General features: G+C 51.9%; 1 protein-coding gene and 1 long non-coding RNA gene across 4 annotated transcripts in view; one reads left to right on the forward strand and one right to left on the reverse strand.

The window, feature by feature from the left end:
- Positions 1-21,703, forward strand: part of LOC120384364 (adhesion G-protein coupled receptor G5-like) — a 36,035-nt gene extending 14,332 nt beyond the window's left edge. For 2 of the 3 annotated variants that reach the window (XM_039503027.1, XM_039503028.1), the window contains exons 2-14: positions 459-552; positions 1,267-1,399; positions 2,064-2,174; positions 5,160-5,301; positions 9,126-9,281; positions 10,231-10,347; positions 11,760-11,802; positions 13,539-13,645; positions 15,130-15,251; positions 16,974-17,242; positions 18,026-18,125; positions 19,348-19,631; positions 20,059-21,703. In XM_039503027.1, the coding sequence (XP_039358961.1) occupies positions 459-552; positions 1,267-1,399; positions 2,064-2,174; positions 5,160-5,301; positions 9,126-9,281; positions 10,231-10,347; positions 11,760-11,802; positions 13,539-13,645; positions 15,130-15,251; positions 16,974-17,242; positions 18,026-18,125; positions 19,348-19,631; positions 20,059-20,144 (1,764 nt within the window). In that variant the 3' untranslated portion in view covers positions 20,145-21,703. The remainder of the gene's footprint in view (positions 1-458; positions 553-1,266; positions 1,400-2,063; positions 2,175-5,159; positions 5,302-9,125; positions 9,282-10,230; positions 10,348-11,759; positions 11,803-13,538; positions 13,646-15,129; positions 15,252-16,973; positions 17,243-18,025; positions 18,126-19,347; positions 19,632-20,058) is intronic. The other variant, XM_039503029.1, reaches the window with a different exon arrangement.
- Positions 527-26,135, reverse strand: LOC120384413. Its single transcript, XR_005588873.1, has 3 exons — positions 25,739-26,135; positions 5,001-5,155; positions 527-645 (listed from the first exon to the last, which is right to left on the reverse strand). It is a non-coding gene; the product is annotated as an uncharacterized LOC120384413 (long non-coding RNA).
- Between the last annotated feature and the right edge of the window lie 235 nt (positions 26,136-26,370).

Below are 26,370 nucleotides of genomic sequence, written 5' to 3' on the forward strand. Positions count from 1 at the left end.
CTCAAAATAAAGGGCCGTGGCTGTTGTCAGAAACATTTCCTCTTTCCTCTAGTCTAATCCTAAATGGAGCAGCTCCCTGTTATGGAAGGAGATCCAATCCTTGAGTTGTCTTTGGAACTAAGCAGCAAGGGTTAGGAAGAGATAGGGTGTGACAGGCACACAGCAGGGCTTCCTGAATGTGGTTACCACCACTAAGATTATCATCAGAATCCAAATCCTCTGTTTACTGTCATCCGATAAACCACCACGCTGGTTACAGTGAGGACGATATCAGAGAGTTTAAAAATGCCCTGCGATAGGCCCCCCTTGGGTTTTAGATCATTTATTTGGATTGTAAAATGCACAGAGCAGAGATTACATCTCCTACTGGCTTGTACAGCACTGTCTGTGCACCTTGTCAGCACTTTAACAACAGTGGTAACTGAATCCAGAAAGCAGAGCCTGTATGTCTCTTGCAGGAGATGAGCTACATTTGGAGCACCACGCGGAGGGACTCACCCTTGCGGACCTGCCTCTTCTTGTATCTTGCTGCTCTTCTGCTCCAACAGGCAGGTATGGATAGTTCTTTATTCGGAGTTCTGACATCTCTGCTATCGTTTCGCCTAGCAGGCCACCCTGACATCTGCCGACAGTGATTATACCAACCTGGGGACAAGTCCGGCATCCCGGTCAGGACCCCCCACATCTGCTCTCACAGGAGTCGCTGAGCGATTGCAGTCACTGATGCTTTCCTTCTAAAAGTTTTGTTTCTGACAAAGTGGCCTTTTCCAGCAAAAAAACATGTTACACAAAACACACACACACACACACACGTGCAGCTGCAGCAGCGGAAGGTCTCTGCGGATCCAGGGGCACATGGGGAGCTGTGGTGAGAATCAGTCTCTGTGAAAGCAGCAGCGTGCAGGGCTCAGCTCAAGCCCCTCTTTCATCTCCCCAAAGGCCTTTGCGACTCTCCTCCCTGCCCTGGTGGCAGGCCACTTGCTCCAAGTACAAATTCATTCACGAGGTGCAGCTGTGAGAAGATTGCAATGGCGGGATGGAGTCCTCACGGCCCTAGCCCAGGAGGGGGAGGGGGCGCTTTTTATCTAAGCCAAGGGAAGGTGGGGGGAGCTCTCCCTCTGCTTTCCTCGTGCTCTCCTGCATACCTTTACTCTAACCCCCAAGATCTGTCAGGTGGCGGCATGTCACGGGATGGCACACGGGTCAAACCTTCCCCACACGGTGCTGCCACTCCACCCATCCTGACACGGCTCGTTTCCCTCCCAGACCCCGTAGAGGCCCAGGAATGCCGTCATGTACCCCCACAAGAGGGAAGCATGAAGGAGGCGGTGAACATGGTGGCTAACATGGACGACTGCATGGAAAAAGGACACTGTGTACAGTGTAGGAAGCTTGTCAGGTGAGTGGGGAGCACACACGGGCTGGGCCACCCAGAGAATTCAGGGGGCCTGGGGCAAAGAAATTTTGGGGCCCCATTCTATAAAAAAATTGCAATGTTATATTTTCCTGGGGGCCCTTGCGGGGCCCATGGCAAATTGCCCCACTTGCTCCCCCCCACGGGCGCCCCTGGGAAAAATAAACCTTCCGCATTTCGGCACAAACCCAGTTTTGAGAAAACTTCTTTACAAGGTATCACTGGTTCTCAGCATAAGCTAGTGCTAAAAGGTGCTAAAGCTCATTAAAAGAGTTGGACAAATATTTTCCATCAAAACTTTTTCAGGTTCGAAAACTAGGGGTTTTTAAAAAGCAGAAAAAAATCACGGACAATGTCTGCTTTCCTTCAAAATTTGTTGTGGTTTTTTAAATTGAAAAGCTGAAATTAGTTCACCAAAACCTGAACATGGTTTGAGGTTTCAGAAGTGTGTGGCCAAATATTTGCTGCTGTGTTTGATTGTTTAAAGAAACAATAAAAAAATTCTGCTTAAAAAAAATCCAAAACTTTTGAACCACCTTAGCTTGTAACCAAACACCTGAGCCCATCCAGGCAGAGATTTTTCCAGGTTTCTGATACTCTGCTGGCTTCCTTGACTCATATATGTCTCCATAACTTTGGCTTCATTTAGGTTAGAACATAAGAACAGTCGTACTGGATCAAACCAAACGCCATCCTGCCCAGTATCCTGTCTACCGACAATGGCCAATGCCAAGTGCCCCAGAGGGAGTGAACCTATCAGGTAATGATCAGGTGATCTCGCTCCTGCCATCCATCTCCACTCTCTGAGAAACAGAGGCTAGGGACACCATTCCTTACCCATCCTGGCTAATAGCCATTAATGGACTTAACCTCCATGCATTTATCTGTTTCCTGGAGACTGGCTCCATGGTGTCCCTCACAAACTGGAGATGGTTACTGTGGGTTTGTCTTTAGTATAGACTATGTACATACTCCACGAACTGAGCATTTGAGCTTGTTCCAGAATCTGGGATGAGCCTATGTTGTCAAAACTGAAATGCTCAAAATAGCACATGCATGTGAATGGACACAGGGTGCTAAAATTAAATTAACCCAGGGGTTCTCAAACTGGAGGTCAGGACCCCTCAGGGGGTCAGGAGATTATTATTGGGGGTCGTGGGCTGTCAGCCTCCACCTCAAACCCCACTTTGCCTCCAGCATTTATAATAGTGTTAAATATATAAAAAAGTGTTTTCAATTTATAAGGGGGGGGGTCACACTCAGAGGTTTGCTATGTGAAACGGTCACCAGGACAAAAGTTTGAGAACCCTTGGTAGGGTTGGGAAGGCTATTGCTCTTCTCATGTGATCCCTCCCCCCCAGTGGCTAATTTTAAATGAAGCTACCCTCCCCTGACATGAATCTCCCTATGGCACTGAAATTAAATATAGACTATAACTTGGCATTTGATAAATGAAAGGGATGGGAGCCCTAATGGAAAAGCTAACAGCTCGGCTCTTCTGCAAGCCTCAAACTGCTGAATGAGCTTTAGGGTAGGGAAGGCTGTGCCTCCCAAACAGCCTGGACCTGCCCCCTATCTGACCCCCACCCACTGCCCCCCTCAGGATCCCCGACCCATCCTGCTCCTTGTCCCCTCACCATCCCCCAGAGCCCCCCCACCACCACCCTGGGATCTCACCCCTGCTCCCTGTCCCCTGACTGCCCCAACCCCTATCCACACCCCCCCCAGAACAGCCACAATCCAACCCCCCCATTCCTTGCCCCCTGACCGTCCCCCCAACATCTGCCCCCTCCCTGTCCCCAGGACTCCCTGCCCCTTAGGCAACCCCCCTGGCCCCAGCCTCTTACCCCCGGCTCCCTCCTCACCCGGAGCCTCAGCGCCTCGCAGAACAGCTGCAGCGTGTGGCCGGCGGGGCCTGAGCCCCGCCCCACTCAGAGCCGCGTGGGCAGGGGGCGGGGCTGTGAGCTCCACGCCGATCGGAGGGAGCTGAGCTCAGCGTGGAGCTCGCAGCCCCGCCCCCTCCCCACGCGGCTCTGAGGGGGCGGGGCTCAGGGGCCCCGCCGGAGACACGCTGCGGCACTGTCTGAGGACGCCGCTTGATGCGCTGAGGCTCCAGGAGAGGGGCGGAGGTGGGAGCCTCAGCTGTTCTCTTGGGGGCCCCTGTGGAGCCCGGGGCAAATTGCCCCACTTGCCCCCCCCCCCCGGGTGGCCCTGCACAGGGGGCTTTGCCAGACTACACTCTGAGGCCAGCTCTCCAAGCCCAGAGAGGCATTTTGAAGCAGAAAACAGCGTTTTGATCACATGGAAATTTGAGTGAAAAAAACTGTTTTTGTCAAAAATTGGGGGCGGGAGGGGTCAACAAACTAAAAACGCAGAGATAAAACAAATCAGGTTTCAATAAAAAGCTAAAAAAAATTTTTTTTTCACAGAACGTTTGCCACAAATGAACATTTTTCTCTTTTACTGAAATGTTTGAAAGGGGAGAACAATTTATTTCCAGCTGCATCCACAGCCTCCCTCCATGTCTAAAGCAGGTTACAAACCTTGCTCCCGCCTCATAACGCCTCAGGGAAGCGGCTCAGTATCATCGCCCCCATTTTACAGATGGGAAAACTAAGAGTGTGTCTACCCTGCATAGAAAAACCCAGGGCACCGAGTCTCAGTGCCAGGATCACTTGATGTGGGCTCATGGGGCTCAGGCTGCAGGACTAACAATAGCAGCCTAGCTCTTCGGATTCGCACTGGGGCCCAGGCTCCAAGCCCCTCCCCCCCTTGCCGGGTTTCCGTGCCCAGAAGGTCCCAGTGGCGCTCTAGGGCTGCTCCGAGCACTCAGAGATTAATTGTGTCAGAGGAATGGCTAAACTCAGAGGAGGAATTAAGCCCCTACGTAAGCAGCTTCTCCCAGACTGCTCTACAGTCCATAGGCTCAATGCAGACAGCCCAGAGTCAGCCCCCTGCCCCAGACCAGAGAGAGGGGGAGAGACAGGATTTGCTGAAGGTTTTTAGGGCTAGCACAGGGGAAGAGCAGAGTCAGGGTTAGTGTAGGGGGCGGAGAGGTGAAGGGGAGGAGGTGGAAAGGGCTGGGGTTCACTCACCAGGGTAGCTGTGTGGCAGCAGGCAAGCGAAGCTGAGACACCCTTGCTCTCCTTCAGGGCATCTCAGCTGAAGGGGGAGCTAGTGAGGAGGGACTGGTGAAGAAAAGCCAGGCCCTGTGTCCCAGTCCTGGTCAGCACTGCCCATATCAACTTTGCATCCAGATTTGGGAAGAAACCAAAATTTCTAACCATTGGAGTTTTCTGTGGGATGGCTCGTCTATTTTTCGACCAGAACTAGTTATTTCTAAGTATAATACTAAAGCCAGACACCCAATATGATACAGACTCGGATCAGCCACACCGTCCCCTACAGACAGGAAGCCTGATGGACAGGCTTGGCACAGTCTCACAAATGAGGCAAGCCCAAAGAAAACCCATTCTGTCATTTGTGTGAGGAACATTTAAAGCTGACGGTGACAGGGTCTGATGTTTGAATCTGTCTCCAATTTTAGTGCCCCTAGTCTGAGGCAACCTCTAACACGTGATCATACCTTCTGGAGATGATCTCAAATACACATCTTCAGTGTCTCTGCCTCTTATCTTCATTCACTCCCTTGTTCTTTTCTCCCTCCTCGTATTGTCTGCCCCAGCCCTGGCCTCTCTGGCCTTCTCCGCCCCTCTGAGCGCCGATTCTTGTTTCTCCATTCTAGATTAAAACAGTTAGAACAGAAGCTGTTCAAAGTCCCTTTCCAAGAGGACAACTTCACTGTCATATGCCCCAACATTCAGACTTTCATATTTAAGATTAAGCGAACAAAGTTACGAGGGCTGAATCTCAGCAAGTCAATAACGGTCAGTATCCCCCTTGCTCTAACGGCGGGCTTTGCTTTCTAACCACTCTTCCCAGCATACGGCATCTCATACTGACAGCGTTCTGGTGCATGGAGCAATAGCACGAGCTTTCGTTTCCATAGGAGTCTGATCTCTGTTTCCATTACTTCCTTTCTCTGCCTCTCCTGCTCCATCACACCTGCCTCTCTCTCTTTTTTGGCCGAGTGCCTAAAGTAAAATCTACAAATGAGCAATTTCCGGAGGAGACTAGATTAGTTTGGTTCCTTCCGGCTTAGTTCCCCCCTTGCTCAGCTGGCAGAGCTGCTGCCCACTGACCACAAGACCCCATTTGCATCCTGGCTGAAGTAGTGTGAACACTTGAGATGTGCCCAAACTCCAGGCCCAAGGACCAAATGGGGCTTCACTTACTGCTGAAATCTGACTCCTGTACGTCTGAGCCAGCAGATATAAATACAACATGGGCAGGCTGGATGGATAGACAAGGTGAGGTGGGGTGCTGAAATCTGCCCTGTCCCACAGGGGATGGCTCAGCAGGGTCCTTAAACCTTATCTTACCCTCCTTTTCTAAACCAAGAAGGAAGGAGTTGCATCCTTTCCCAGCTGTCTCCAGCCACCTGCAGCACTGTTGGCTTGGATGGGTTTCTTTTCTACGTTAAGCCCCTCCCACAGCAAGACTATGGTAATTAGGGGCAGAGTTGGGACCCTAGCCAAGATTGAGCATTTACATTTGCGGAGCCCAACCTAAGTCTCCTTTAAGTGTCCCGAATTTCAGAAGGTGCTGAGCCCCTTCCCTCTGGAAACCAGGCTGCTTGGACATCTCAAGAATCACAAGCCACTTGTGAAAAACTCTGGGCCTCTCAGCACACTCTGGTCAGGGGCATCATTTCAGAAAAATTCTGGTGGGGGGGACAAAGCTGTGTCAGTATATAGACCAGTCTTTGTGGTCATATTATTTCCTTCAACGTCTGCAGGTGGGCGGAAGCAGAGCACAGAAACCTATGAAAAGTTGGGGAGGGGAGGAAACCAATGTTGGGGGAGCAACTGCCCCTCTTGCACATGTTTTCACCCTGTACATGTCAGCCCTTGGCCCTGGGCTTTTTTCTCAGGCAGCCTGGAGGTGTCTCCCCCAGCCAGCCAGCCAGCCGAGCTAGTTGGAGATGAGAGCCATGCACTCTCCCTTCCCACAACCCAAAGCTCCAGGTGCCCGCCTTCCCAGCCCAGTCCGCTCTGCTGGGTCATTAGAATGGTCTCCGGTGGCCAGCTGGGGTCTCAGTCTCCCGTCCGCCCAGAGTGCTTTGTGCCGGGAATGCGACGTGCTGACGCTTCCATCCAGGGAAGAACTTTTGCCAGAGGGCAGTGGGGACAAGGGAGAGATTTCAGCTTTATCTTCTTTGACTGAACACCATGTAATAGTGCAGTAGTGGGAACGGAAAGTCATCCACATGGCCTCTAAAGCATCTGGGGGACTTCCTCAGTGTTAGTCCCTGAATAGATCAGACCGCGGGTTTCCTGCATTTCTGCTCTAATAATATTTTGGGTTGAATTTCCTTCTCTTTTTAGAGTAACCTTTCTGCAGTGAAAGTGAGCACCTACATTATTATCACGAGAAAGTGTGACCGGGGATTGAACTGGGGACCTCCAGAGCTAAAAGCATGAGCCGCACTCCCAAGGGGGCTGTAACAGACTCAGAGTCATTGCTGATTGCACCCAGAGTGGGAACATGCACTCACAATTCCAGAGTTTTCACAAACACACATGGCCACACCTCCACCCATCTCCAATCCCGACTGCCCCTGGAACCCATTGTGTCCACATGTATATTGCATGTTCAAAGCCCACATGCAAATGTGCCGTTTACTACACAAAGCAAAATATGGATTTTCAGTCTAAAATGATCTGTCTCATATTACCTAAGGGAAAACAAGACCAAAGTCTCCAGGGCCCAGCTTCATCAAGGTATGTGTGCGCCTATTGAAATCCATGGATGTTAGACGCCTAAATATCTTTGTGGAGCTGGGCCCAAGATTTTAGAGAAGGATGTGCCAGTGGTTAGGGCACTGATTTAGGCTTCCTGGGTTCAAGACTCCCTGTGCCACCTTGGGCAAGTCACAGTCTGTCGGTACCTCAGCTCCCCATCTGTGAACTGGGGATAAAAGCACTTCCCTACTGCCCAGGTGTTGTGTGCGATGCTCAGATGCCAAAGGAATGGAGACAAATATAAGTTATAGCAGATAGACAGGAGAGATCTCAATGCGTGTATCTCTGCTGCAGCCATTTCTGGGAGCAAACTGGTTACTGAACTCTGAACCCAGGGAGTGTTCTCGGAGATTTAAAAGTGCATGTAAGTGTGGCTTTGAAATACTGGATCTGACTATCAGGTTACAGACAAGGGTGGGTGAGGTGATACCTTAGGGCATTTAGGGGTAGGAGTGTGCAGCCCACAAGAATCAAAATCCAGCATCTGGAAAGCATCATGCAAAGGTGCAAAAGGAACCAATTTTATTTTACCACCATTCCACTATTAACAAAATAAAGGGTGATTTGGGGCACTTCAGTGGCAGGGGCACGGTTTGAGACACCTTAAAGGGATTGATTTCCAGAGAGACGAGCTCCAAATTTTCTGAAATTCAGGTCCCTTTAAGGTCTCCAGCTCGGCCCCTAAAGATTGACGCATTCAGAATCACTAGTCACTTTTGAAGACCTTGGTAAAGCCTAATTTAGGGACTGGCCCAAACCAAACCCTTTGATCCAACAGCACCCTTGCAGGGCATGGCTCCAAACTTTGCAAACTGGGTCTGACCTCTAAAGCAAATGGTAAGTCACGGGGACCCAAGAGAATCATTCAAATGTTTCTGTAAATGAAGGTCTGAAGGAGGGAGCCTGTGGCTTCCATCTGCCCTGTCACTTCTACCATAAGGCAACCTAGAAAGTGGTGATCCTCAGTCACAATCCCAGTCACAATATTTGTTGCCACCATACAAAATCCTAAACTTATCACGGAGCAATAGGACATTCAGGGCTTCTAAATCCTCTTGCTCCAGCTTCTCAACCTTTCCTCTTTTTGACCCAGGTGGCAAGACAGAGATTCCCAGACACTATTTCACCCAAAGCTCTGAGAAAAAGCTTCTACTGGTCATTTATACCACACCCATCACCATGGTATTCTTATATCTGACTTGCTGGAGCCCTGTCTCACAGACCTCACCTCTCTTCATTTCCCACTCTTCTGTTCCTCTGATACTGGTCTCCTCGCTATACCTCTATGCAACCGCGCCACCTTCTCCCCCACAGCTCCTGCTGTGATCGTCAATCATCTATATTACTGTAGCATCCAAAGCACCAGTTAGGATCAGGCCCCCATTGTGCTGGGCAGCGTACAGACATAGATGAGGAGACATCATGGAGAATGGAGGTGTTTGTTGCCCCTCTAGTAGCTGGTCCATGAAAAAGGTTTAGGAATCAGCTACAGGGCTTCACTTAGATCTTTAGCTCAAGGGGTGGCAATTCATGCTTTTAGTGCAGAAGGTCCTTGGTTCAAACCACACTGTTGGCCCAGATGGGTTCAAGTACATGAATAAGTCTCTCTCCCTCCAGCTACAAGTACATCCGACCCAAGCACTGCTCTTTTCATCCTTGCCTCATTTCTCTTCTCCCTCCCTCCACTATCATTTATCTCATGCTGACACTGTGCTTCGCTCTTTCCAGCATGCTGGCACGCAGGGTGTTTGAAAGATACTACAGTTATTGAGTTGCACTGCGGCCCCCTGCACTCACTCTTTCAGCACTTGCTTCTTGTCTTTAAATCATAACCTGGCATTTCTCAGTTTGCACCTAGGAATGCTTCTGCTTCAACCTCGCAGTCCAAGTCCAGAACCCAACACTCCATGCGTTTCCCAGCTGAACTGATGATGAAAAGCCAGAGTGGAGCAGCAGAAATGAAACTTGTCTGCATTTATCTCAACACCCCTGGCCTGTTCCAGGTTAGACACTCTGAAGCTTTCCCAGCGCGGTGGGTTGGGGAAGCAGAGAAAAGACATTAGTTTGCACGTACGCAGCCCCTTTCTTTCGAAGAGCTGTCTAGACTAATGCACCAGACCATACGCACGGGGCCCTTCCCCAACACCGAGATGCAGATGAAGCAGGGCAGCTGCTTAACAGCACACAGCAGCCCTGCACAACGGTTTGCTCATTTATGGCACAGAAGTCGAGAGGAATGCCATATCCAATTGGAAGGGCAGGGGAATTTAGAGAGGGCAAGGGCCTCAGGTATAAACGAATTGTCTCAGGGGAACCCCAGGGGAACACCTCTCTTCTGGTAATTAAAGCCCTGGGAATCTGTAAAGATGTGGTTAGCCCATGGTCAAGCAACAGCAAGACTTGTCTGGCCTTGCTCACCAATTGGCTGCTGCAGCCCCCTATGACCAATGCTAAGAAAATAGCTTCCACCGGTGTTTCAATGAGATGAGCAGGACGGTGTCTCTAGCCCATCCGTCTATCTAGCTGGATCCTTTCATTAACAACATACCTCATGCAGGTGCCCACAACACCCACACATGTAGTGTAGAGGACTCTTAGGTATAACATGGGAAGCAGCAGGGCAATCTTCTCTGTGCAACCTCAGTAAGATGCGTTGTGAAGGGACACCTCTTGGAGCGGAAGGGTAGTTCGGCCTCTCTGACCATTCTGTCCATGGCCTCCCTGATGAAATGGTTAAGCATCGTGGTGTGGGAGGTCTGCAATGTGAGCACCTGCCTGCAAGGAACTGGATTGAGACCAACAAACTCATTGCACATAGGCCATTAGATTGCCCATGGATAGGAGCAGCGTTGGTCATCTGCAGATGAAAGGCTCCCTATCCCAGTGACCTGCCCACTCCTGGTAATAGTCTTTATGGGTCTGTGCATTGTTTCTTCTGCTCTGGCTTTGCAGGATGGGAAGAATAGCTCCCTGCTGAACAATGACATCTTAGGGGCCACCCTTGAAAACACCAGCGTCACCAACCTCACTGAGCCTGTGGAGATCCGGTTCTGGCATAACCAAACACTGGTGAGCTGGTGATCATGGCCCACAAAGGCATTTAACAGCAGCTATCACTCTGGGCAAGGGAAGGCAAACAGCTCTCCAGGGCACCGGAGAGGGGAGGTCAGTGTAGCTGAAGTCTCAGGAACAGCCAGGGCTCTTCAAACCCAGTGGGAATTCAACCTGCTGCTTGAAGGGTGGATTTGGGCCAGTATCTCTCTGCCTCGGTGTGCAAAGAGGTGGGAGTGAGAGCATAAGGAGCTCCCCCTCCCTGAGCCCGGGCACCATTAACTGCCTGGGATCCCAAAGGGGAATGCGATTCCTGCTCCCTGCTAGCAGTGTGCTCAGGTAGGGGCCTGGCAGGGAATGGCAGGCTAAGAGCAAGATCTCCCCTGCTTTGTACCACCCAGTAGAACTGGCCTGGCACGGAGGAGGGAGCATGCCACTTCCTCGAAGGGGATGCAGCAGGCATGCCCATGTGTGCTCCCTGGGAGGAGTTCTAGCTGAGGCAGAAGCTGTAGCAGAAAACAGAGTAGCTGCTGCAGGGAAGGAGTGGGGCTTTTGAAATGCTTCTCTCCTCCTCTGACCTCACCTGGAGCTACGGGAGAGAGGGGGAGGTCCTGGCTCATTGCAACCAATAAGGTGTGTGGTGGTTGGTTGGTTTTTAACCACAAACCCAGTGCAGCCCCACTGACCCCTGCCAACTCTTCTCTGTGAAGTATTGCTGAGACTCTGGGGGTCAGCCCACATGCAAGTTGTCTTTGTCCGGACTGGGGAGCAGGTGGGAATCTTTAGCTGGGAGAGACGTGCTCCCAAAGTGGGCACCAAGCAATGTAACCAAACTGTGCAGACGTAGGAGGAAGCATTTGACCTTTGTGCTCTCGGGTATATCGGAGACACGTCAGAGAGCAGCAATGAACTGATTACGGGGATTTAGAGGAAAAGATTGCAAAGCAGAATGGCCAAATGACGAAGGAGCTCTAAGACAATTGCTTGATAAGTATGTAGGGCCAGATCCTCATCTGGTGTAAATCTGCTTCAGGGAAACTACGCTAATTTACACCAGCTGAAAATCTAGGTGTAAGCAGGGAGAAAGAACAGAGCACAGGGTACTCCAAAGGGGTATTATTACTTCAAGGGGTTATTATTACAAACTCAGAGTAACGGGATAAAACTGATTAACTATCAGATATTTCCTCACTACACTGCGGAATAGTCTCCCAAGTGACGCAGTGGATTCCTGTGATGGAGCTTCATGTTAATAGTGGGCAGGAAAAAGTGCTGGGAAATTTGCTGTAGGGAACAACACTGCACAGGCAGGAGGGACCAGTCACAAGACTTGTCCCTAACGAGCCCAGGTTACGTACATTGCTTGGAACAAAGGGAGCACAGACACCTCACCATGTGCCTCATGTTTTCTCCCCCCGCCCCCCAACCAGGATAACTCAAATGCGAGCTGCGTCTTTTGGGTGGAAGGAACAGGTAATTATGACACTCATGGCATCACGCGGTACCCGTGCATGCATGCAAGGAAGGAGGAAGAGGCAAAACAGAGATGGTGGGAGTCGTTCAACGAAGAGCGCATTGCCTTAGGGCTAGTCTACACTTACGAGCCAGGTCGACGCGGTGAGTTCGACTTCTCGGAGTTCGAACTATTGCGTCTAATCTGGACGCGATAGTTCGAACTCCGGAAGCGCCGCGGTCGACTCCGGTACTCCACCACTGCAAAAGGCGGTGGCGGAGTCGACCTTGGAGCCGCGGACTTCGATTCCGCGGCGTCTGGACGGGTGAGTAGTTCGAACTAGGGTACTTCGAATTCAGCTACGCTATTCACATAACTGAATTTGCGTACCCTAGTTCGACCCCGCTTCTTAGTGTGGACCAGCCCTTAGACACCAGGGGGACCTAAGGACCAATCATGCAGCTGCAATTTACCAGACAGACTGTGGGGTTTCATGCTATGACCATCCCTGTCTGCTGCCAGACTATACTCACCCCAGCCGCCTTGCCAGGAGAACCTGGGAACCCCGACCTCCCTTGGCTCCCAGTGACAAACATCCTCCTGCCATCCCAGAGCGGCAACAAGCTGCCCAACCCTCCTCCGCTCCGTGCTGCTTACGGAGAAGCCCCCTCTGTGCACAGAGCCTTGCCGAGCGTAGGGCTATATGGAGACCCACACTGGCACCTTTTGGAGGACTAAACCCCACGCCCCTCAGGGTTTTCCTGAGTGAGTGCCATTGTCACGCACAAAGCGGGTGGAGAGCAGGCCCAGGTCAGCCAGAGCCACCTGCAAACAGCCAAGCAGGGCACAGGCACTTTCCACAGGCTTGTAAAAGCAACTCCCATTTTTATGCCCTGCTTCCAAGGAAGGAGTCATATAGAGACCCAGGGCCATAGAATTTAAGGCCAGAAGTGATCCCCAGATCCTCTAGACTGGCCTCATGGATCATTGGCCACTAAAAACACAACCAAGCACCAAACCACCACCCATAGAGCCCTCAGAGACTGAACAATTGTGTGCCACAGGCAGAGAACAGGGACTCACGGTTCCCCCAGTGCCCGGGGCCCCTGCAATGGCTGGGAATTAAGTGAGATGCACCCAGATAAACCTGGCCAGTGACCTGCCCCCGACGCTGCAGAAGGCAGCACAAAAACTGCTCCAAGGTCCTTGGCCCTGAGAACTGGAGGCTCCCTGCTCTTAGAGGGCCTGAATGTGCCCACGGCTGGATCTTAGGGGATTGCAGGGCAGGGTGCAGGGAGAGGGGGGAGGGGACGCAAGCGGTCCCTCTGGTGCAGGATTTGGGAGCAGTGTGGGGGACATTTTGTCCTGCTAGCTTTATTTCTTCCCTCCACGATATGCCTGAGAACAGCTCTCCAGGGTTGGGCACCAACCCATGTGAAAGCTGTACAGCCTTGAACCACAGATAGCCCAAACCCAACCCCGATCCCAACGCCAGCCCATGTCTAGCGTCAACACCCCCCTGCCGCAGTAGCAACACTGGAGAACACACCTTGCCCCACACTCTGATTGTTTTTGCTGTTGGAAACACAGGGTAACATTTTCAAAAGTGCCGAAGCCCCACTGAAAATCAATGGGCCTTGGGCTCCTAAGTGAGTTGGTGCTTTGGAAAATGTTGCCTATGGGCTTTCCCGAAGCTCTGCCCCACTGCTCTGTGGCTGTGGGCTGCTTTCCTTAAGGCCGTTTCTCCCTCTTGCAGAAAACGGCAGCTTGGGGAACTGGAGCAGCGCTGGCTGTGAGACCATCCACTGCAAAGACGTTGTGCTGTGCCAGTGTAAACACCTCACCTACTTTGCCGTGCTGCTGGTAGGAAGGCTGTTTCTCCCCCACTGCTCTTGCTCTGTTTGGGGGTGTATGAGGCTCTCTCCCCCTCCCCCAGCCACCAGACACAGTCTTTGCTCCCTCTCAGTCCCTGTCTCTCAGGTGTTCTAGTGCAGTGGTTATCAAACTTTTTTTCTGGCAACCGAGTTGAAGAAAATTGTTGATGCCCGCAATCCAACGGAGCTGGGGATGAGGGGGTTGGGATGTGGGAGGGCTCAGAGCTGGGGAAGAGGGTTGGGGTGCAGGGCTGAGGGCTGGGGCTGGGAATGAGGGGTTCAGAGTGTGGGAGGGGCTCTGGGCTGGAGCAGGAGGTTGGGGTGTTGGAGGGGGTCAGAGCTCTGGGCTGGGAGTGCAGGCTGTGGGCTGGGGCCAGGGATGAAGGGTTTGGGGTGCAGGAAGGGGCTCTGAGTTGTGGGGGTCTCAGGGCTGGGGCAGGGGATTGGAGTGCAGGGTTGGGGCTTTCCTCGGGCAGCTTCTGGTGCTAAGGCAGGTTTCCTGCCTGTCCTGGCACTGTGGACCACGCTGTGCCCCGGAAGCAGGTCCGGCTCCTAGGCAGAGGTGCACAAATGGCTCCATGCGGCTCTTGCCTGCAGGCACCTCCCCCCAGCTTGGTTCCCAGCCAATGGGAGTGCGAGGCTGGTGCTCAATGCGGGGGGAGCGTGTGGCACCCCGGAGACCCCCATGCCTATGAGCTGGACCTGCTGCTGGCTGCTTCCGGGCGCAGCGCGGTGTCAGAACAGGTAGGGACTAGCCTGCCTCAGCCAGGCAGCACCGCCGATGGGACTTCTAATGGCCCAGTTAGCAGTGCTGACTAGAGCCGCCGGGACCCAGTGCCTTCCATTGGGTCACGACCCGCGGTTTGAAACCCACTGCTCTAAAGCACTCACCCCTCTCCCAGGGCTGTTTCCTGTTTGCCTTCTCCCTGACTCATTCCCCGCCAGCCGCTCTCAGTGCTCTGAGTGGCTCATTTCCCCGCAGCTGGGCTCCACCACAAGGCCTGTTTCCATTTCCCTTTCCTCTTTCACACCTGCCCTGCAGGGGCTGAGAGATGCGCAGCGCCATCCTCGCTCCAGCACCCCAGTTACACTGGGGGGGGGGGGTGGGTGCACATGTGTGCACCCCCACAAGGGTTACACTAGGACCCACTCTGCCCCGCCCCCCCTCTGGAGGGAACCTCTTGGACCTGCTGACCAACCCATCTCACGGGGTCAGGACAGGGGGGTCGAGCTTTGAGGAGGTTCCCCTGTCCCCCTCTGAGCTCTGGAAGGGGGGAGGAGATAGGACAGAGGCTAGTGACATCCAGCAGCCTCAGGGACGGGTGCCAAGCTGGGGGGTGGAACAGGCTCCAGGCCTGAAGAAGCTGGAGGGGGTTGAGGGGAGAATGAAAGGCCAGGACAGTCATGAAGGCTGAGTACCAGTGCAAAGGGCAGCATTCATTCCTCACCCCTTCCCCTCCTCATCCCATGCAGAAAATCTCCTCAGTGCCCATAGACGAGGCCATCCTGGCTCCTCTGACCTACATCTCCATGGTGGGCTGCAGTGTCTCGGCTGCTGCCTCGCTTCTCACTGTCCTCCACTACCTCACCTCCAGGTAACCGCGTTGCTGTGCAGAGAGGCTCCCGCCCGGGGTGCCTGGCTGAGCTGAATCAACAGAGGCTCCCTCAAGAGTGATGCTAAACCACATTCATCCCCGATGGGGACACCCTACTGAGGCCCCTGGGGTTTCACCTGGGGAGTTACACTTGCCATTCCCACCCCCCAAGTCATCAAGTTCCTGCTTGAATTTCTGCACCGTTCTCTCATCTGCTCCCAGGAGGGATCCAGTTATCCCTGGCCACATCCCTCACAGCAGAGACGAGACAGGGGCCAGAGAGCAGCAGGTGTCAAGCAGCCAAGCTCCATTGAAATCTATGGAACAATTCCAGCCCACAGCAGCAGAGGATCTGGCCCAGGGTTTGGCTGTCATGAATTCTTCACTGAGGCTGCTGGACACAGACAGATCTAGTGGTTTCCTGGCTTTTTAGCTCCCAGCCTCACTCAGGCCTTGTCTACACTAGAAAGGGTTTGCTGGTACAATTATGCGCACCAACCTTCCTCGGGCAGGCTCGGCCAGGGCCAGATTAATTCTCCTGGGTGCCTGGGGCTACTAGATTTTGTGGGACCCCTGTATACAAGTCTTTTTCCTGGGAGGGAGCTTGATGCAAGAGGGGCCTGGAGAGGGATTCTGACCTGGGGCAGGGGGTTGGAGTGGAGGAGTGGGTGCAGGGTCTGGGAGGGAGTTGGGTGCAGGAGGGGGCTGGGGCAGGGACTGGGGGTGCAGGAGGGGATTCTGACCTGGGGCAGGGGGTTCAGGTGGAGGAGGGGGTGCAGGGCCTGGGAGGGAGTTCGGTGCAGGAGGGGGCTGGGGCAGGGGTTTGGGGTGTAGGAGGGGGATTCTGACTTGGGGCAGGGGGTTCGGGTGGAGGAGGGGGTGCAGGGTCTGGGAGGGAGTTCGGTGCAGGAGGGGGCTCTAGGCTGGGGCAGAGTGTTGGGGTGCAGGAGGGGGTGCGAGGTGCAGGCTCCGGCCGGGAGGCGCTTACCACAGGTGGCTCCCAGCTGACGTTGCAGCAGGGCTCAGGCAGGCTGCCTGCCTGGTTCCCCCCCAATGGGAGCTGCGGGGATGGTGCTGGGGGCAGGGGCAGTGCACAGAGCCGCCTCCTGCCCCGCCAGGGGCCCCAGAGACGTGCCAGCAGCCTGCTGCTTCTGGGAGCAGCGTGGGGCCAGGGCAGGCCACCTGAACTCCCCGGGGATCGCTGCCTGTGATTTATTTTCCGGGAGCCCCCTTGAGCCGGGGCCCCAGGCTGCAGTCCCTAAAGCCCCTGCCTTAATCCGGCCCCGGGCTCGGCTGTACTGCAACTGGTATCGCTTATACCTGCTGCCCGACGCACTTTGAACGTCATCTACACTAGGGGTTTGGCCTGTAAAGAAAGAGAATAAAAGTCACACCCCTAACAGACATTGCTAGAGTCACCAGTGGTTCTAATACAGACCGGGCCTCACTCAGTGTGCACTGCCTGTGTATCACCACGTGGTCTTATGGACTCAGCCTCCAAGGAAGGGACAGGACATTTCCACACACTCCCCAACGTGGGCCCTATCGAGATGAGGCAGCTCTGGCGTTCTCCTGCAGCACACGCTGACTGGAGGGGATGTCCCAGGTGGAGGGGCTGGGGGGGGCCAGGAGTGGATTGCGTTGCCTGCTTTGCACCCCCTCCCGTCCCCATTTTGAGGGCAGTCAGAAGGAACTGAGTTCTATTTGCGGTGTTCATTTTAGGAAAAAGAGCAGAGATTATACAACCAAAATCCACATGAACCTGCTGGGTGCCCTCTTCTTGCTGAATGTCTTCTTCCTGCTCAGTGGGCCCCTGGCCCTGGTTCAGTCCACATGGCTCTGCAGAGGCACTGCTGCCTTCCTCCAATACTCCCTGCTCTGTTGCTTGACCTGGATGGCCATCGAGGGCTTCCACCTCTACCTGCTCTTGATCAAAGTCTACAACGTGTACATCAGGAGATACGTCCTCAAGCTGTGCGCCGTTGGCTGGGGTAAGTGTAGGTTCTCTACCCAGAAAGATACCTCCCGCACAACCCATGAGGAGCTCCGTCCCTCCTGCCAAAACCACAGCCCTTCCGCTGCACTCTCTGCAGTGTCACCAGATTCTAGTGAGAGATGTATCCACATTTCAGTCACTCAAGATCTGGGGGGTGGTCAGAGCCAGGCATTGGCCTATTTGAGGGAGGCTGTCCACTGCTGATCAAAGTGCTCCTTTAGCTGCATTCTGAGAGCCAGAGGACCACGGCTCTAGAATTATATAGTAATTGTCTGTTTGCAGTGCATTAGCTTGTTGCAGAGTAAAGAAGTAGGGGCTGGTTGCAGAGTTTATATCCAGATTTGGTTTCCAATCCCTCCCCAAATGCTCAGGGGTTTTGATGGGGCCCACCTCTCATGTCTATGTTTCCCATGCTTGACAGGGTGGTGGGGGAGAGAATCTACAGTGCCCTACCAACGTCTAATATAAGACAGCCTGGTTTACCTGGAGTGTGCTGGGACAGCAGAAACTTTTTTGAGGGACATAACTGCATCCTGCTCACACAGCTATGACCTGCCTTTGTGTTTCTGCTCTCTAAAATGGCCCCATATTCCATCACCATTTGTCCCATCTGCCTTACTGGATTCTTCCTTCCTCCAATATACTCCTCTTCCTACCTATGTCCAAGGACCAACTCCTTTGTATGCTACCCAGTTTCCTATCCTCCAATTACTTGGGTCCTTCTTATGTATTCCCATCATGTTCTATCATAGTCAGTGTGTATGTCCCTCCCACACAGGACTGCCAGCCTTAACTGTGGTTAGCATTCTCATCTTCAAGGAAGAGACATACGGGCTGCACATAATTGAAACCGACACGGGCTACAACAATACAACTATGTAAGTGTTAGACATGGGTTTGATGGTCTACACACAATCACGTTCTGCCATAATGGGGACAAGCAGGGGTTGAGGCTGGGTTCCCAGTGGTACAGTAGGTCTCCTAATCATTAAAAGCTTCTGTGCTCCCCAGTCCTTCCTGGTTCTTTTCCACATGGTCCTATCTTCTGCAGAATGCAGGATAAAAAATGTGGTTCTATTCTCCTAAGCCTTGGATCACACCTCCAAGCAATGTGCCATCCATGGAGCGCTCTGATCAGATCCATGTGCAATGAAGATTAAGGCTCTGGCTATGCTACAGAGCTTACGGAGGTGCAGAAGCTCTCTTGCCAACATAGCACTGTCCACTCCAGTGTTTAGGTCATTATAACTTACATCACTCGGGGGTGGCTTAGTAACACCCCTCAGTAACATAACTTATACCGATGTACGCTGTCGTGTGTACATAGCCTAAGTCCAACTCTCCAAAACATGGCGACTTTCCCGGGTGCATGGTGCTGGTTTAGAACAATTGTGCTATGTAGCCAGCATTGTCCTCTTTCGGCCTCTCCCAGGATTGTGGGATGGTTTGAAAACTACAGTGCCATTCACACATCACTAGACCATTTCTGGTGGATGGTGCTGACCTCTGCCCAAGACATGCTCCGACTCCCCAGAGGCAGTGCAATTTTGCAAATATGTTGCCCTTCCCAAAGAACAAGGCACGTCTCCAAAGCAAGGTTCCAGCCAAGAACCACGATGCCATTTCCCCACAGATGGTGCTGCTCCCTTTGCATTGGCATTGAAATCCCATCTCAGCTATGGCGCGATAGGCTTCCCCCAACACGACACCCTTCCCATGCACTGCTGTGGTCCCCCCTTTCCAAGGCATGCAGGGGTTTACTAAGGCAAATTAGAGCCTAAACTCACCAGCAACACTAAGCAGCCCCAAACGCCTTTCCACCCCATCTGAGACAGATGTCCCTTCTGTCCTCCTCATTGGGAATCCCGTTTGCTGGCACGCAAAGCAGCTGGCTCCCCAACAGCCTTGCACGGATGTCTGCTACCCTATCTGGGCTCTGACCACCAGACTTGGATCCCCGGGGCCTTGCTGGAATGGTGTAATTCTCATGGCGTGGTGCCATTCCCAAAGCAAGATATCCCTCCCCAGCCACGGGGCCAATCCCCACAGTGTGGCATAATCGTCATTAGCGTACGAGAGTCTCCTCCTCTTCTCCCACAGGTGTTGGATCACAGACAAGGCACAGGATGTTCATTACATCCTCAACGTGGGCTACGCTGGTATCACCGTACTCTTCAACATGGTCATCTTAGTCACCGTCATGAGGATGCTGAGAAAATTGAGATCCAACATGAACAGTCAGAAAGAACAAGTGAAGAAGGATCTGGTGACAGTGCTGGGACTGACGTGCCTGCTAGGAACGACCTGGGCACTGGCCTTCCTCAGTTTCGGTGTCTTCTTGATTCCTCAGCTCATCCTCTTCACTATCATCAACTCCCTCCTAGGTCAGTGAGGCTGCAGGGCCCCGTGTTCAGGCAGTGGGATGAATGGGATGGAACCAGAAGTAGCTTAAGACCTGAAGCAAAGCCTTGTCAAGGGGTATTCTGCAGAAGGAGGCTCAGAGGGCAGGGCTGGATTAGCTCCAGGGTTCTATTACCACTGATTTAGGAGCAGCAGAATCCCCTCGAGGTTTCTGCTAGTTCTTGGTCATTGTGGTTATAAGTAGCACGGTTTTCAGCCACCACCAGGTCAGTGTGCTTCTGCTGCTGCTGCCCCCACCTCTGAATCCAGGCGTGGGGAGGGGAAAGGACATGGAGGTTGCTGTGAGGTCAGAAGTCAGAGGGCCCTGCTGCTACGTTACTCACTTATTGACATCGGCACCATGGAGCAACCCTAGTTACCAAAGGCTTACAATGTGCTTTCCACCTGCAGGGTTCTTCATCTGCCTTTGGTACTGCACTGTCCACCGCCAGCCGGACCCCAGCCCCTCCACCGGGAGTTCTCAGATGACAAAATAACCAGGCCAGCCAGCTGGACTGTGCTCCCAAAGGGGCACAGCTCACCCCCCAGGAGCAGATTCACTTGCTGGAACTGGCCTGCCCCAGTTGCCCCAGGCAGGTCTGCGCTTCCAATGGGGGATTTAGCAAGGAAAGAGAGACACTCCTCAGTGCCTTCACACACGTGGCAGCAAACAGTGCGACAATGAGCCTTCAAAGCAGCTTATGCAGAGTTGTCGAGAAGGTGAACAGAACCTGTGTGAGACTGAGGGGTAACAGAACAGTCACTCTCACAACACAGGGAATTGCTGTTCCCTAAGAGGCTATAGGCAGACAATGCTTGGGGCATTGATTCCCGCTGCATTGCACCTTGTGTCTTCATTTACACCTGTGCACAGTGTGTACAGAGAAGGTGCACATGGCTGCCAAACCAGACCTCCCCACCCACTCACACCAGGGGTAATGTCGTACAATTACTTCACACACACCACAAGGGGCAAAGCAAGGAGAATCAGAGCCTCTGAGCCTGTCCCCTCCAGGAAGCTATAAACACCCCGGTTTGGTACATTTCCTTTTCAAATCATGCGATGATTCTCCCGTCCCGGTCACGTCACCATGGAGAGAGATTCTATACTCAGCTAACTGCCTGGCACAGGCCCCTACCATTGAAGCTAAACGAGAGGATCCGTTAGCAGTATGGGACTAATGACATACATCGGAGCAGTTCTGATTCCATTCAGTAGAGGGCAGTGGTGTATGCAGGTTCGTGCACACACCGACCTGCTCTCTCCAACACCAACTCATTATGAACAAATCAGAGGTACCCTGACTTTTGAGGATGTTGAAACTCAAATCCGAAACCTGCTGCTCAAGCCCATCTCTGATTTAAAGAGGACAGGTGAACAACAGGGGAAGGAGATGGAAGGAAACTGCAGAAAGGAAAGAACTAGAAATTGGAGAAGAGGAATTACAGAGCAGGGCAATAAAGAAACAGCCATGGTGAAACAGGGAGCACAGGGAAAGGAAGGAATAGCAAAGGGGCTGTGAATTCCTGGATGCAGCTGGAGACTGTATTGTGGGACATCAGCCACTGCTAACTGGTCAGTGAAGAGATCCTGCCGCAAAGGTAGATGCTGCAGCTGAGTTCTCTCTCTCTCTCTCTCTCTCTCACAGACAAGTCCATAACCTGGATGGACTAAACCTGGAACCAATGTGCTTTTGCTTTTTTAATGACTGTGTGGGGAGTTTATGGCTCTTTTGTACCTAACCAGAGGCTTCCATTAAACTGCTTTACAATGGGGCAGCCACCCCACCCCCACCACTGCCTTCTCTGGCCAAAGCCCATTCCCAGTGTTGGACTTTGTTACATGCAAATGACTGGAGCCAGCCTGCTGGAGTAATAAAAACAAACAATGACCCTAGTGGCTGCTCTTGAAGCCTGCCAGTCTGTTATGCATTTGAAACTGGGCCTGTGTCAAAATTTCCTTGCTGAAGGGTCCACCACAGAATGAGTGTGTTTAACTGAGGCCCTGCTACTCATGCCCCTTGGAAGGCTCCACAGACACATCATCACAGCTGGGTTAGTAGTTGTAGCAGAGTGGTCCAGTGATCATAGGAGTCCTTGTGGCACCTTAGAGACTAATACATTTATTTGGGCATAAGCATTTGTGGGCAAGAACCTACTTCATCAGATGCATGGAGTGGAAAATACGGAAGCAGGTATAAATACATGAAAAGGTGGGAGCTGCCTTACCAATGTGAGGTCAGTCTAACGAGACAGTTCACTTAACAGCAGGATACCAAGCGAGGAAAAATAACTGTTCTTTAAGTTTTTGAAGTTTTTTTGTTGAAGAATTGCCACTTTTAGGTTTGTTATTGAGTGACCAGGGAGACTGAAGTGTTCTCCTACACTTTCTTTCTTCAACAAAAAAAACTTCAAAAACAGACTCCAACATGAAACTGCAAAACTGGAATTAATTTGCAAACTGGATACCATCAAATTAGGCCTGAATAAAGACTGGGAGTGGTTGGGTCATTACAAAACGAAAACCTAATTTCCCCCATACTAATTTCCCCCTACTGTTACTCACATGTTCTTTTCAACAGTTTGAAATGGGCCACTCTTATTACCACTACAAAAGTTATTTTTCCTCCCTTGGTATCCTGCTGTTAATAGAATTGTCTCGTTAGACTGACCTCACACTTGGTAAGGCAACTCCCACCTTGTCATGTATTTATACCTGCTCCTGTATTTTCCACTCCATGCATCTGATGAAGTGGGTTTTAGCCCACGAAAGCTTATGCCCAAATAAATGTGTTAGTCTCTAAGGTGCCACAAGGACTCCTCGTTGTTTTTGCTGATACAGACTAACACGGCTCCCACTCTGTGCTTGTAGGGATTCTTTTGCCTCCCTCCTCCTCACCCCCCGTCTGACAGCCCTTCATACAAGTGATGGGAGCCTAGAACACATACACGGTGCCATGGAGCAGAAGGGTTTTACACCCATCCCTGTGGGCTCATCAGTGTTGAGACTGTTACTGTTACAAGTACGTAGCTACTAAAGCCAGTTGGAAAAAATATATTCCTGTGGAAATTTGATGAAAATGGAAAAAATAATCATTTTCTTATAACTTTAAGTCTCCAGTGACTGACTTGTATGTGGAGCAAGTGAGAACAGCCCCAGTGGTTTTGGACACTTGCTTGATGGGAACAGGTGGGTCATGGGTCTCACTAGGTTTAATAGGCAAAGACATCGAAAACATTTTTTTTGGCAAAAGTTCAAAAAAATAGAATACTTTGGTCAACTCCCCAAAATTTCCTTTTGGATGTGTCGCCCAAATGCCGTATGGGAGTCCTGGTGTGTCATGTTCTCATTCCCATTACAGACTGGGGTTCTCCCTGAGGAGAGAGGGGGCTGCATCCCGGGAGATGGAGTCCAGCCTGGGAGCCTGGTCCAAAGAAGAGAAGGGGGGACATGAGGCAATTGAACTACAACTCCCATAAGGCACTACGGCAGTAACTCCAAACAGAAATGTTTGGGTTTTCAGTTGAAATATTTCAGTTTTTGAGTGCTCAGTTTTTGACAGAAAATTGAAGTTTTCCATGGAAAACAAAAACTCTTTGTGAAAAACTTCTGTCAAAAAACCAGTTCTGATGGGAAATTTTCAGCCAGCCCTAGCAGGGATGCAGTCTGTATTGACCAGGGACCGCTCCAATCTTGATAGCTATTTTAGCACAACATCTACCATTTTCTGACTCAGTCTCTGCGGCATGCTCCTCTAGTTACAACTTCATTTGGGATTTTTATCCCTAAATGTCCTTGGCACCCACCTGCCCTTCCTTTCCCATCTTGCCCATGGCAGTATGCTGCAAAGGGAATCCCGTTAAGGCCTTCCCAGCCAGAAGGATGCTAGTGAAGTCTTCCAGTCTCTGTCAGGGACCTGGAGTAGAAGATGAAGACAAGCTGTAGAGAGAACTTCCCGGTTTTATAGGCTCATAATTCACCTAAAGAACTACTAGATGTCACTCGCAGTTCAAATGAAAGAAGTCTCCAATAACAAACTTGTACACCTGCGGCAAGAGAGAGCAGCCCCAGGGGGCTGGGACAGCTGCTTGCTGGGGGCAGATGGGTTGCAGGAGGGCTTGCTGGGTTAACAAACAACACCAGCTGCCTCAGGGGAGTTCAGAGAGGCCAGAGCAGAAAGTGAAGACCGCAAAGGGAAGTGAGAGCCACGACCAGGCTAGGGGCCTACTTCTCAGGTGCCATTCCTGTGGCACAAACCAGCTGGCAACCCTGAGATGAGACCCTCTCAGGATTCCCCCTGGGCAAGGGAGAGCTCCAGGGAGCTAACCAGTCCCTTTCCCAACCGCCAGGAGACGGGGAGCTTCTGGGGAGAAGGCATGGCCGGAGCAGCCTTACTCTCGGCTGTCAGAACAGCCCCTTGGGTCTACCTTGTGCCAGAGGGCTAGACCCAAACTGCAAAATCACCTGGATCGCCCTTCCCCCCAGATCTGTGCAGAGTCCCAGAGACTCTGGGACCGAGTGCAGGAAGAGAGACTCTTCTCCTCAGGAAACACTGGGGACCTGCCATGCCAAGAGACAGGGAGACAGAAGCAGCCACATGAGGCCAGCGCTCAGGACAGAGAAGCTCCACCCTAGACAGCTACAATATTGCCAACTCTATGCATTCAGGTCATAAGTCAGCCCCCTCTTCACCCCCACCCCAGTCATGGGCTTGCGCTTAAAAATCACAAGATTAGAAAAGTCACAATAGTGTGGGGTTATTTATTTGCCCTCCAGTTTCTGGGCCCTTAGGTTACACTCAGACCATGTCTTCAAGATTTCTTCCTCTGCAACCACAAGGGTGAGAAAAACTTTTTAAAAAAAAATGAAAGCCAAGATCCTCATAAAACACGTGACTCCAGGAGCTGAGGCTTTAAGCAAGATACCAAATATGACGGCACAGTCACTAGAATTGCGAGAGCAACTCTAGATTTACAGCAAGCTGGGGATGGCTGTGTATGGCCTTATTTCACACAGGGCAGGGACGCTGCTGGGCTAGAACAGAAAGTCAGCAGGACTTGTGCTCTGGCGTCACATAGGGGTTTGAGACTCCCATTCCAACTGCTTACTGACTGAGGATTCCTGATCTAATACCACCTCCTTTTCATGTGGGCCCCTTAGCTCATAACTCTCCCTGGAGGCAGTCAGCCAGTTTCACCTGTATCCTCTCCCATGGCCTGAGAGCATTTCCCTTTGGTCTTGGCAGGGAGTGGGGGAGCCCATCTGATTAGGGCAGAGGCCACAGCTGAAGAAGCAGTGTGGGAAAGTCCATGATTAAATATCGGAAGAGGGCGACTTCCCTTCTTGCACCAGAGGAGCATGGGCCTCGCAGTGTGACACTGGTGCCCTCTAGTGCAGCAATGTGGGGGAAGCCAGGGCTGAATGTGGGAAATTCCTTTTGCCCCAGGCGTCAGTGAGCGATGAAGGGCTCTTGGCAGGGCACAGCAGGGCACGGCCAGGTCTGTGCAGCTGCAGCGTCCCTTGGCTGTAAGCAGGAGTTTGTTACATTTCCATCCCTATATTTCAGCTGCACAAATATCCCCCACCCACCCAACACATGGCCTGAGCAGAGGTAAAACTGGTCCTGGGGCACTCAGATCACATCACTGATACAGCTAGACACTCAACAGATGGGAGACGCTTGGTGAGCGCCGTTACCTCAAGGGGAATAAGGCAACGCTTCAAAGGAAAACTTTAGAAATGATAGGGGAGAAATAGGAAAGGAAAGCCCCTTTTCTCAGAAGGTACAAACTCGACTCCCTCCTGTATCTATCACCAGTGGATTTAGCCTCCCTCCTTGTGTGCTGTAAATAAAATAAAGAGGAGACAAGGTGGTTTGGCACAAACAAAGGTAAGTGTCTTCAGGGTAAAGGTACAGAAAACTGTGAGGAATAGGGGAAAATGCAAACAATGAATCCAATGAAACAGTGACTAGCTTTGGGAGCTTCAAGCTCAGGCCCATAAACCCTCCCTTGGAAACTGGAAAACACTAAATGATGCCCCAACACAGAAACCTTTTCCCACTGTTCAGGTGCAGTGCATCCCACGTACCAGCGCGATGCCCAGGACCTTCCACTCGCCGGCTGGTTTAGAGCCTTTGAGGAGGAGCACTGGGGAGTCCAGACGACGGTTGGATTTCGTCGCTGGCAGGGAGGCCCTCTGGGATGGTGGACACCGGGAATTCAGGACGGCAGGAACGGTGGTGACAGGCCTCGTTTTCCTCAGTCTCACAACGAGACCGAGGGGGTTCCTCACTCTCCGGCTCGGCAGCACTGTGAAGACCCGACCGTGTACGGGCTGTCGCTGGGGTGGACAGCCCTGCGCAGACACTGAACACGTCCTTATATCACTTTTGTGGCGGGAAAAGTTCTGAGGAGATGGAACGCTGAGGGCTGGTTTTGGCGGGAAAAACTGGTTTTGACTGGTTTGAGCCTGTGTCTTAATGGTAAACACGTCCCCTCTCAGAGATGGAGTCCAAGGGTCAATAGCTCATATACTCCATATTGGATCTTATTTTAAAGCCAGTGATTTACTTAACATTACTTCATAAACACCTTATTATACAACATATTAAACAGTTCATACTTCTTACACCTAACAGCGCAGTGCATCCCCCATCCAGTATAAATACTGGATCATATAGGGATTCTCAACCTGTCTATGGATGACTTAAAGAACATCAA

The sequence above is a fragment of the Mauremys reevesii genome, linkage group 16 (assembly GCF_016161935.1).
Source record: "Mauremys reevesii isolate NIE-2019 linkage group 16, ASM1616193v1, whole genome shotgun sequence".
Lineage (NCBI taxonomy): Eukaryota > Metazoa > Chordata > Testudines > Geoemydidae > Mauremys > Mauremys reevesii.